Source organism: Dipodomys spectabilis, unplaced genomic scaffold, assembly GCF_019054845.1.
Source record: "Dipodomys spectabilis isolate Male_0828 unplaced genomic scaffold, ASM1905484v1 ptg000002l, whole genome shotgun sequence".
Taxonomy (NCBI): Eukaryota; Metazoa; Chordata; class Mammalia; order Rodentia; family Heteromyidae; genus Dipodomys; species Dipodomys spectabilis.
In genome coordinates, this window is record NW_024870679.1 from 27,474,457 (window position 1) to 27,486,685 (window position 12,229).

The 12,229-nt window shown below is 41.7% G+C and overlaps 1 protein-coding gene across 1 annotated transcript in view; it reads right to left on the reverse strand.

Moving 5' to 3' along the window:
* The window catches only part of Miga1 (mitoguardin 1), a 65,163-nt gene extending 61,340 nt beyond the window's left edge, over nucleotides 1-3,823 (reverse strand). Inside the window, exons 1-2 of the mRNA XM_042683718.1 lie at nucleotides 3,764-3,823; nucleotides 698-812 (exon numbers count right to left, since the gene is read on the reverse strand). Of these exons, the coding sequence (XP_042539652.1) occupies nucleotides 698-796 (99 nt within the window). The 5' untranslated portion in view covers nucleotides 797-812; nucleotides 3,764-3,823. The remainder of the gene's footprint in view (nucleotides 1-697; nucleotides 813-3,763) is intronic.
* Nucleotides 3,824-12,229: the final 8,406 nt, after the last annotated feature.

Here is a 12,229-nt window from a genome sequence, read left to right on the forward strand (position 1 = left end):
TCGGAAAGCTGAGATATAGAGATTTAAGGTTCAAAGCTACTGCTGCATAAACATTAATGAGACTTATTTTCATTTAACCAGGAAAAATCCAGAAGTAGAGGTGTGGCTCAAGTGGTAGAGCACCAGCTTTGAGAGAAGAAATATAAGCAAGAATATGAGGCTCTTGGGGTTGGGAAGGTGGCTCAGTGGTAGAGCACTTGCCTTGAATGCATGAGGCCCTGGGTTCGATTCTTCAGCACCATATAAGCAGAAAAAAAAAAAGCTGGAAGTGGCACTGTGGCTCAAGTGGTAGAGTGCTAGCCTTGAGCTGAAGAGCTGAGGGACAGTGCCCAGGCCCAGAGTTCAGGCCCCACGACCCGACCCCCCCCAAAAAAAAGTGAGGCTCTGAGTTCAAGCCCCAGTACTGGGACAAAAAACAAACATATCCCCCTAAGAATTATAAATATAGCAAAAAAGTGAAATTATAAAAACTGAGTAGGTTTAAAACTAATAAACATTTTTTACTGTACCACATAAAAGCACTGGGGGATAGGAGTGTAAATCAATGGTAGAGCATCTGCTGAGCATGACCTGGATTCAAACACTAACACCATAAAACAAAACAAAACAAAACCCTCAGGCAAAACTGAAATCCTGTAAACAGAACACACTGTAAGCAATAGAATTATGCAACTTGAGGTTAGCTTTGTTTGTTTACCTGAGAGAGTGAAGAGTACCAAGACAGAGGGAGATCAAACACTCTCAGAGCTGCTGTCCTCAAGGGAGGCTGTGATTCCCTTACTGTGTCTTCTGACATGACTCTTTGAAGGCAACTAAATTAAACATAGAAACTTATTAGCCACACAGATTTCCTTTGACCTTACCAATGCAAAATACAAAGTAACATGAAAACTCTACCAGCCTTTTTTATAGTTATTATATTATTGAAATTGGATTTATGACTTGCCAAAGAAGCAAAAGAGAAAATGAGCTAGATTTACATTTAACCTTAGCAAAATATAACTTAGAAGTGATTTAAATGGGCTAGATTTAAAATTCAAATTCAGGCAGTAGACTTTTCTGAGAAAATTGCAGGTTCTAGATTCTCTTTTCTAGTCTGCTTATCAGTGTTTAGTCAAGTTCTTCATGCAACAGCAGAGGTGGGCCAGGGTTTGCTGGATGGATCTGGAAGAGACTCCTGGGATAGGAAGGAGTTCTAGAGTTTACTGACTGGACTTTATTGCATTTAGTCTCATACTGTTTCATTTCAAAGATAGTCAAAGAAATGCCATACACATGCTATGTAATTGTGATAGTCTTTTAATATGCATTATTTCTCTTGAAATCAAGAAGGAAAAGAAAAGTCAGATATTCATACTGGTTTTTTTTTCTTTTTGTGCCAGTCCTGGGGCTTGAACTCAGGGACTGGTGCTACCCATAAGCTTTCTGCTCAAGGCTAGCACCCTACTACTTGAGCCACAGCTCCATATCTGGCTTTTTTGATGGTTAATTGGAGATAAGAGTCTCAGTGATTTCTGCCCAAGCTGTCTTTGAACTAGGATCCTCAGATATGAGCTTCCTTAGTAGTTACGATTACTGACACCCAGCAGCTATTTACTTTTTAAGAGATGGGGGGTCTTCTCTATGATGCCCAAGCTGGTCTACAATACCTAAGCTCAAGTATTCAGCCTCTTAAGGTCGTGGGACCACAGGCATCTGCAAGTACACCTAGCTAAAAAGGACAGATACTAAAAGGAGAGGCAGATGTTACTCAGAGATATCTTTAAAGCAGTAGGTCCTTTATAAAATCATGGGTATGCATGGTTAGAGTGTATATTTCTGCTTTATACAACTAGTATACTCAGCTTTATATTTATTAATGGTCATGTGGTATTAATACACAAATTAACTTAGAAATTGATTCATTCAAAGAAATGTACTATAAAGTGACCACAATTTTTATATATGCTACCAAATACATTCTCCCTGAAATAAAATAATATGGAAGCTGAATTAATTAGTGAAAAGTTTTTCATTAGCCTGAAATCAAGGAATCCTAAAGCATATAATATTTAAGCTAGGTATCTGTGGCTCATACTTGTAATTCTAGCCACTCAGTAAATTGAGATCTGCAGATCCAGGTTCAAAGCATCCTAGGCAGAAAAGTCCAAGAGACTATCTCCAATTAACCAGCTAAAAAGCTGGACAAGTATATCTTGTGAAAAAGACTATGTTTCTCTAATAACCAGATTGTTTAGACCAACCATATTACCTTTTCTTGGTTGGTATGTATGCCTTTAAAGAAAAACAGAAATACTAACAATAATTCTATAAGCTTCCTTGACACATTTTCCATAGGTCCTTTTTTTATTTTTGCCAGTACTGGGGCTTGAACTCAGAGCCTGGGCACTGTCCTTGAGCTTTTTTTTTGCTCAAGGCTAGTGCTCTATCACTGGAGCCATAGTGCCACTCCCAGCTTTTTCTGTTTTTGTGATATTGAACCCATGCTAGGTAAGCACTCTACCACTAAGCCACATTCTCAGCCACCTAGGTCCTTTCTTTCTGCATACATCTCTTAAGATCTTTTTCTAGACTCCAGTAGACCATCCCCTTTGGTTTAAAACTTGCCGTTTTTTATGGAAGGTGTCAACACCATTAAGTAGTGGTTTTCTTTCAAATCAGGGATAGTAATCCCTTTTAGTGTGGGGCACACTGTCCATAACTTTACTGGTGACACTGCAGTGTCACCTACTCTGCAGTGTCTCCCTACTCTGTTCTCATCACAACTTGTAGACTGCATTTCAATAGTTTAAATTAAGTATACATTTCAACCAATCAACTATGATATAGACACACTCCTGAGAAACGTTGAGGAAATCATGATGAAACAGGCTAGTGAAAAAGTCTCCATTTGAAAAATAACCAGGGGTGTAGGAAGTCTAGCAGGGTACTATTTGCTTGATTTTTATTGTTGTTTGTTTTTGTTATATGTTTGCCATTACTGCGGCTTGAACCCAGGGCCTCATGCATTCTACATACCCTAACTTGTTTTTATTGAATATCAATGAGGAAGCTAATTCCAAATGTATGCATAATCAACAGAGTGATATTGCAAAACTAGATAATTCACTTGGTTACAGAAATACCACAAAAAATAACTTCACTATTATGCAAATTTGGAAAAGGAATTTTACACTGTCACCCCAAATACTGAACTACAGTACTCGATTCTTTCCATTCCAACCACTGAGGGTTAAACAGATCATAACGTGGGTTTGCATATTAAGTAGCCTTAAAATTCTAGTCTACAATTTTGACTTTAGCAAGCAGGACAGAAACCCTGAACTACCAAGGCAAATCCATACAAAGGAAAGATGTTTTAAGTGTGCCAAAATGCTTAGCTACAACTGTTGTTGTTGCTGTTATCATTATTATTATTATTATTGTTATTGTCTTAAAGGTCTACTTCAAGCAGAGCCAGTCCAACAATTCCAACCAGAAAGGAGACCAGAGGCCACAAACCGCTTGGTGCACGCCCTGAAAGCACCTGCAAAGAGGCGTCATCTTCCACACCTCAAATCTCCACCTGGGTGCGAACCCCGATCTCCTCCTGGGGCTCCCGCCCCCTCCCCCGGGGTGAGCCCACAGCCTCTGCGCTCCCCACTGTGGCCCTCGCCCCCGTCTCGGGAGGGCGCGTTCGGGGGGAGGGGTAGACCCCAAGGATAGAGCCCCGCCCCGCCCCGCCCCGCCCCCCGCTACGTCCCTCCGCTACAAGCCCCCGTACCTGGCACCCCCGGCCCAGCGCGGCCGCCCCACACCCGCTGCCCCGCCGCAGCCCGGTGCTCGCCGCAGGCCGGCTGCTGCAGATGGAGTGCTTCCGGGGTCAGGAGTGGAAGGTGAAGGGAAAGTGGAGGGGACCTCCTTGCCTTCCTACGTGGGGGGCTGCGTGGGAAGCAGCTCCCGCCATTTTTGTTCAGGGTAGCGGCTTCTGCCAGGCTAGATGTATAGAAAAACTGGGATTGTATTGTACGCACCGATCACTAATTAGTATCGTATTTTGGTATCTTTTATAAGTTCTGGTATGGTTCTGCAAATCTGATGAGAACTATGCAGTATTTACCCAAGGGAAAAAATGCACATAGAAAGCTGCTACCGTATTAAAATTTCTGTATGATTTTATCGCTATAAAAATTAAATCATAGAATTCTGTGCTTATATATGTATGTCTACATATGTTTATGTCAATATATGCAATTTCAAACTCCAGACACCAATCGCAAATTCCAAATTAAGAACTTCTGCACAGATGCTGGTGGCTCACACCTGTCATCCTAGCTACTAGAAGGCTGAGATCTCAGGATCACACCATTAACAGACACACGGCAGAAAAATCCAAGATCTTGACTTCTATCTCCAATTAGCCCGCAAAAAGCCAGAAGTGGAGGTACGACTCAGGTGGTAAAGAGTACCACTTGTGAGCAGAAAATTAGTAGTGTGAGGTTTTGAGATCAAGCCCCAGTACTGGCATGCTCAGGTGGCTGTGTGCGCACACGCACACACGCGCATGTGTACACACACACACACACACACACACACACACAAAATTAGTTTGAAAAAAATCTGCATCTGTTGTCTAGGTATTTAAATGATGAAAAAATTGAAAAGTAAAAGACAAATTGCTGCATCACTGCAAGTTAGAAACATTTCCAAATTAAAAACCTTAACCTTTTCCATATGTTCTCATTTTTTAAATACGAAAGTTATAAATGTGCTCATTTCCTTCACCGTGCCATATACCATACTAAGTACTAAAAATACTAGGATGAGTAGAAATGGAAACATATATAATAATGATATTACAAAACATTGTATAATCAGCATAATAACATCACTAGAGAATGTGTTCTAGAATACAACACAAAGAAAAGTCCTAATAGCCTAGAAAAGCCCAAAAGTCTAAGAATAAGTGAAGTTCACTTCTTTTTTTTTTTTTTTTGTAGTACTGAGGCCTGCACTCATGGTCTCATGCATATTAGGCAGAGACTGTACTGCTGAGCAACACGTCCAGTCCTTATTTTTCTTCACTGGTTATTTTTGAGATAGAGTCTTGCTTTCTGCCTATATGTACACCAAGCCAAGATCTTTCTATTTTTTGCTGGCTGATACAGCCTGGAGGACAGTCTCACACAATGAAACAGCTTCTTCCTTTGACATGGAGTCTTACAGATTTGTTCTGGTCTAGGCTGATTTTGAACTCAATCCTCTCAACCTCAGCTTCTTAGATAGCTAGGATATGATGCCACACTATGGGTTGATAGGTGTCAAGTGAAATTTATTTTTGCTTGGGATGGCCTAGAACTACAATCTTCTCAGCTACAAGTAGCTAGGATTATACATGTAAGCCACTGTTTCCTCTAGGGAAGAAAGGAAAGAGAAAGGGAGAGAGAAAAAGGAAAGGAGAGGGAGAGAAGGAGAGAGGGAGAGAAATTAATTTCAAAGGGCATTGCCTATATAAAGAAAGCAACATAGAGTAGGAGAGGCACAAGCAAATGTTTTGCCTTTCAAGACAAAGGATTGCAAACTGGGCGCCAGTGACTCATACCTGTAATCCTAGCTACTCAGGAGGCTGAGATTTAAGGATCCAAGTTCAAAGCCAGCCCGGGCTTTTTTTGATTATGGGGCCTGAACTCTTGGCCTGGGCGTTGGCCCTCAGCTCTTCAGCTCAAGGCTTGCGCTCTACCACTTAAGACACAGAACCACTACTGGCTTTTTCTGCTTATGTGGTGCTGAAGAATGGAACTCAGGGCCTTATGCAAGCAAGGCAAGCACTCTACCACTGAGCCACCTTCCCAGCCCCCCTGTAACTCTTATCTCCAATAAACTACTAGAAAGCCAGAAGTGACTTTGAGGCTCAAGCGGAGAGCGGCCTTGAGCTGATAGAGCTGAGGGATAGCACCCAAGCCCAGAGTTTAAGCCCCACAACAAAAATAAAAGAAAGAAAAAGGATTGTAAATTATGCCCTCAAGGACAGGTGTGGAGGCTAGGGACCTCCAGTGTGCTTGTCAGGCAGGCACTCTACTGCTGAGCCACTTCCTTATCCTTTTTTTTTTTGCACTTGTCCATCGGAAATTTTCGTACTCAGAATTTAAGTCAGTATTTGCTATTTATGACATTGGGTGTTCCTTTGATCCACTTATCTTTTGATTACTCTTGTTTTTTCATGACCTTGCCCTTTGGGCAGAATGCTTTTAGACAAGCCCTTGATCCAAATGAAGTCAATGAAGTCAATAAAGTTAACCTCTAGGACTTTTTTTTTTTTTGGGGGGGGGGGTCTGGTCGTGGGGCCTGAACTCTGGGCCTGGGCGCTGTCCCTCAGCTCTTCAGCTCAAGGCTAGCGCTCTACCACTGAGCCACCTTCCCAGCCCATCTAGGACTTTTTTTTGGGGGGGTCCGGTCGTGGGGTTGGGCCTGGGTGCTGTCCCTCAGCTCTTCAGCTCAAGGCTAGCACTCTACCACTTGAGCCACAGCACCACTTCCGGCTTTTTTTTTTTCTGCTTATGTGGTGCTGAGGAATCGAACCCAGGTCCACATGCATGCAAGGCAAGTGCCACCTTCCCAGCCCAAGGACTTTTTTTTAACTTTTTAAGGACTTTTTTTAACTTTTTAAGGACTTTTTTTTTTTTTTTTTTTTTTGAGAAAACTATAAGCAAAGTAAGGAGTAGTGAAGAGAACATGAGGAAGTTCTAGCAATGTTTGTGGAATCTCTAGTTTGGGCTTTTCCTTGAATTCCATGAACAACAAAAAAAAATCTTCCTTTTGTTTTTTTCTTGTTTTGCTAAAGGTAGATCTCAACTGCTAAGCCCCAGATTACTTATGTCCTTCAAGTGTCTTAGCCAAGACAATGATCCCTGCTGCAAACTAATTGCAAGCATTATGTTTATTGATTAGTGTATTATAATTTTGAGTAATCTGATCTAATTATCAAAAGAAAGAAAGAGAGAGAGGAAGGAAGGAAGGAAGGAAGGAAGGAAGGAAGGAAGGAAGGAAGGAAGGAAGGAAGGAAGGAAGGAAGGAAAGAAGATGGGCTGGGAAGGTGGCTCAGTGGTAGAGTGCTTGCCTTGCCTGCATGAAGCCCTGGGTTCAACTCCTCAGCACCACATAAACAGAAAAAGCTGGAAGTAGTAGTTTAAATGGTAAGAGCGCTTGCCTTGAACTGAAGTGAAGGGACAGCACCCAGGCCCAGAGTTCAGGCCCTACGACCGAAAGAAAGAAAGAAAGGAAGGAAGGAAGGAAGAACAAGAGAGGAAGGAAGAAAAAAAAGAGAAATAGAAAAAGGGAGGAGGGATGAAGGAAGGAAAGGAAGAAAAGAAGGGTGAAAAAAGGAAGGAAGAAAAGAAAGAAAAAGAAGGGAAGAGAGGGATAGAGAGAGAGAGAGTAGGTTAGGTGCTGGTAGCTCATTCCTGTAATCCTAGCTGTTCAGGAGTCTGAGATCTGAGGATTAGGGTTCAAATCCAGCCCAAGGAGTAAAGTCTATGAGATTCTTATTTCTAATTAACCACAAAAAATCTGGGTGTGGAGCTATGGCTCTAGTGGTACAGTACCAGCCTTGAATGAAAAACAAACAAATAACTAACAGATAGCACTCAGACTTTGAGTTCAACTGTACCAACACACACACACACACACACACACACACACACACATTTTTGAAAAGCACCAGCTTGACCACTGTTTTTCCACTGATTTGGCTCCTAAGAAATATTTCATAATATCTGAAGATATTTCTGTTTGTCACCACTGGGAGGGGGTACCTTTGGCATGGATGGAGCTAAAGGCTAAAGATGCTACTGCCAGGGGAAAGGGAAAGGGGAAAAAATGAGGGAGGAGGTAACAAGTTCAACAAGAAATGGACTCACTACCTTACTTATGTAACTGTAACCTTTCTGTCCATCACCTTGACAAGAAAATTAAAAAAAAAAAAAAAAAAAACCACGATGCTACTGTAACATTCACCAGAGGAGCCTACAATGCACAGGAACCATCCCCCATAGCAAACAATTATTCAGTCCAAAATGTCAGCAGTGACAATTTTTAGAAGCCCTGAGCTAGAGCAACCCAAGCCATTACTCAACAAATGAACAGATGGCGATGAATTCTTGGTTGTGGTTTCAAATTTCAATGCCAAATAGGTCCACATCCAAATTATGCTACCATTATGAGTGTGAAAAATAGGTGACCCCCCTTTTCCCAAGCCAAGTTTGAGGGGTTTAAAGATCATTTGGGGGGCTGGGAAGGTGGCTGGCTCAGTGGTAGAGTGCTTGCCTTGCATGCATGAGGCCCTGGGTTCGATTCCTCAGCACCACATAAGCAAAAAGAAAAAAGCCAGAAGTGGTATTGTGGCTCAAGTGGTAGAGTGCTAGCCTTGAGCTAAAGAGCTGAGGGACAGCTCCCAGGCCCAGAGTTCAGGCCCCATAACCGGACCTTCCCCCTCCCTCCCCCCACAAAGAAAAAAAAAAGATCATTTGGAAAAGACATGTGTCCATCAGAATCTTATAATTCTATTATTACTCTAATAATTTTCGCATTGGAAAAGCCCTAAGCCATGAGAGCAAAGCTAATTTGGAACAGTCACAGTTCATACATGCAGTGCAGGACACTGCACCAAGTGCAGGACCCTGAATAACAGAGCTGGTCTGAGCTGTCTTGAAAGGGGCTGTTGGGCTAAGGGTGTAGATCAATGGTAGAAGACTTGCCTAGCATATCTAAGATCCTATTCTTTTAACCTTTTTTTTTTTGTTGTTGGTTGTGAGCCTGAACTTTGGGCCTGGGCACTGTCCCTCAGCTCTTCAGCTCAAGGCTAGCGCTCTACAATTTGAGCCACAGCGCCACTTCCGGCTTTTTCTGCTTATGTGGTGCTGAGGAATCGAACCCAGGGCCTCATGCATGCAAGGCAAGCACTCTACCCTGAGCCGCCTTCTCAGCCCTCTTTTAACCTTTAAAAAAAAACAAACAACTTTGTGTGTGTGCGTGTGTGTGTGTGTGTGTGTGTGCACTCATGTGCACAAGCATGTGTGTGCGTGTGTGCCAGTACTGGGCCTTTATCCCAGAGCCTCGCACTCTTACTTGGCTTTTTCGCCCAAGGTTGGCACTATACTACTTGAGCCACAGCTCCATTTCTAAATTTTCTCTGGTTAATTGGAGATAATATTCTCACGAACTTTTCTGCCTGGTCTGGTTTTGAACCATAATCCTTGGATCTTAGCCTGAATAGTTTAGGATTAGAGGCATGACCTTGCTGAAGTTCTATTTTTCATCTCCCAAACCAGGAGAGAGGGAAGGGAGGGAGGGAGAAAGAGAGTAAGAGAGAATGAATAAATGCTTAAGAAGACTAGTTTGTGAGCGAGATGATTCCCATTAGGGATGGATTCCTGAGAATCAGAAGATTCTCCAAGGGGAACCCTGATATCAGGCCAAGACCACCACTCCAGCCCTGTGCTTATCTTCTCTAGCACAAAGAAGTGCAAAAATGAAAAAAAAAGTCATTAGCCTGAGCAATAAACTTTTGAACTGTAAAAGTTTGAGAGTTTTTTCTTTTTCTTCCTTCCTTCCTTTCTTCCTTCCTTCCTTCCTTCCTTCCTTCCTTCCTTCCTTCCTTCCTTCCTTCCTTCCTTTCTCTTTCCTTCCTTCCTTTCTTTTCTTTCTTTCTTTCCTTTCTCTCTTTCTTTCTCTTTTTCCTTCTTCTTTCTTTCTTTCTCTTTCCTTCCTTCCTTCCTTTCTTTCCTTCCTTTCTTTTCTTTCTTTCTTCCTTTTCTTTCTTTCCTTTCTCTCTTTCCTTCTTTCTCTCTTTCTTTCTCTCTTTCCTTCTTCCTTCCTTCCTTCCTTTCTTACTTTCTTTCTTTCTTTCCTTCTCTCTTTCTTTCTTTTCTTTCTTTCTTGTTGTGGGGCTTGAACTCTGGGCCTGGGAGCTGCCCCTCAGCTTTTCAGCTCAAGGCAAGCACTCTACCACTTGAGCTATAGCAGCACCACTTCTGATTTTCTGGTGGTTTATTGGAGATAAAAGTCTCATGGCTTTTCCTGCTGGCTTTGAGCCATGATCCTCAGATCTCAGCCTTCTGAGTAGTTAGGATTATAGGTGTGAGCCACCAGCACCTGGCAAGTTTGAGATTTTTGACATGCTACTAGACAGGTCTTTCAACAGGAGAGGGAAGAGTTCATTTGTTTACCACTGGAAAAATGACTGGAGAAGTCTTAAATTATACGGTGGTGACTGGAAAAACTAAAGACTTTAAGATTTTGTCCTAGGAGTAGAAAGGGATCCTCAGAGATTTCTAGGGACCACACTGAGAGAGAATAAAAGTGGTTTCCTTTTGCCCGCTGATAAATCAAGCTTTATTTAGCCACCTAAGAACAAAAGTTTATCTGGCACTTTTAACTGAAAACCTATTTTAAGGCCTCAGTTTAAATTCAGGTTCAAGAATAGCACTAATGTTGTTTTGGACCTTCTTGTATGAAACACATCATTAAAACAGATTGTGACCAATCCCTTCTTCTACCAGTCTCCTCAGGGATGTCATCTAACACCCACCTGGGGGACAAAATACCCCAAGACGACAAAGAACAGGTATTTTATTTATTTATATTGTGAAAATACCGTAAGGAGGGGATTACAATTACATGGGCAAGGTAATGAGTGTATTCCTTATCAAGCATTGTTGCCTCCTCCTTTGTTTCCCCTTCCCATCCCTTCTGGTCCCCACCCCCTCCGCCCCTTGACAAAGTTGTAAAGTTCATTTTCAACATAACATCTTGTAGAACAGATATTTTTATCCTTCAAAACTTCTTGGACTTTTTGAACAAGACAGTTACCAATCTCATTGAGCATAAGTTCAGATTGGCCGAAAATTAAGCATACAGAACAATTTTAAAATCATTAAACATTTAATAAATTCTTTGACATAGGAAATAGGATACAACTTTGGGATTCTATCTCACCCCAGTTAGACTGGCCAACACAGAGATCTTGAATGACCACAAATGCTGGCAAGGATGTGGGGGAAAAAAGGAATCCTATTGCATTGCTGGTGGGAAAGTAAACTAGTACAACCATTCTGGATGGCAGTCTGGCGGTTCCTCAGAAATTGAAATATAGAACTTTCCTAAGACCCAGCCATAGTACTCTTGGGCATCTACCCAGAGCACGACAATCAGGATACTGTAAAGACATTTGTACAATCATGTCCATTGCTGTTCACAAAAGCCTAATTATGGAAACAGTTCATATGCCCTATAATTGATGAATAGATTTTTTAAAATGTGGTACTTATATACAATAGAATGTAACCCATCAGAAAGAATAAGATATGTCATTCGCAGGGAAATGGATGGACCTAGAACAAATCATGTTAAGTGAGGTAAGCTAAGCTCAGAGACAAATAGCACATTTTTTTTCATATGTGGAAGCTAGATCTAAAATACAACTGGATATGATAATGTAGAGAGGCCTCTAGGCATTCACATACCAACAATGGGACTAAAGGAGAATACTCTTAGGAAAGGCATAACACTATTGAATACTTAAATACTATTTATTGAAATGAGTTCCAGGAAATGGAAACATGTAACCCCTCTGTATAACACCTTAATAATAACAATAAAATTATATTTTAAAAAGAAAAATAGGGTATAAAAAGGGAAAGATGTGGTGAAGAGGGCTATGTTTAACAGGTAATACCTATAAGGAGTTATCTGGGAAGAAGTTGAGAGACACAGCATTTGCAAAAGCTTACTCAGGCTGAGCACCAGTGTCTCACACAGGAAATTCTAGCCAATCTTGGCTGAGAATAGGAGGATCACAGTTCAAGGCAAGCCCAGGCAGAAAACTTTGTGAGATTCCCTCCTCAACCAATAGGTGCAATAATGTACACCTCTTATCTGAAGCTACTTGTCAGAATGGGATTGGGAGGATTGTGGTTCCAGGCCAGCCCAGGCTGAAAAGTCTACAAGATTCCATCCATCCCCACAGAGAAGCTTGATGCAGTGGAAGAAACTTGTGATCCCAATGAAGACAGGAAGCCTAAAAGTAGGTGGATCACAGTTCATTCTCCTCAGGTGAAATGAAATCCTGCTCTAAAAGTAATCAGTGAAAAACTTGGCTGGAAGCAAGACTCTGAGTTCAAACCTCAGTACCTCAAAAAGACTTAGTCTCAGACACATGAATATCAAAATGTATATAATACTTTGCCTGGGGACT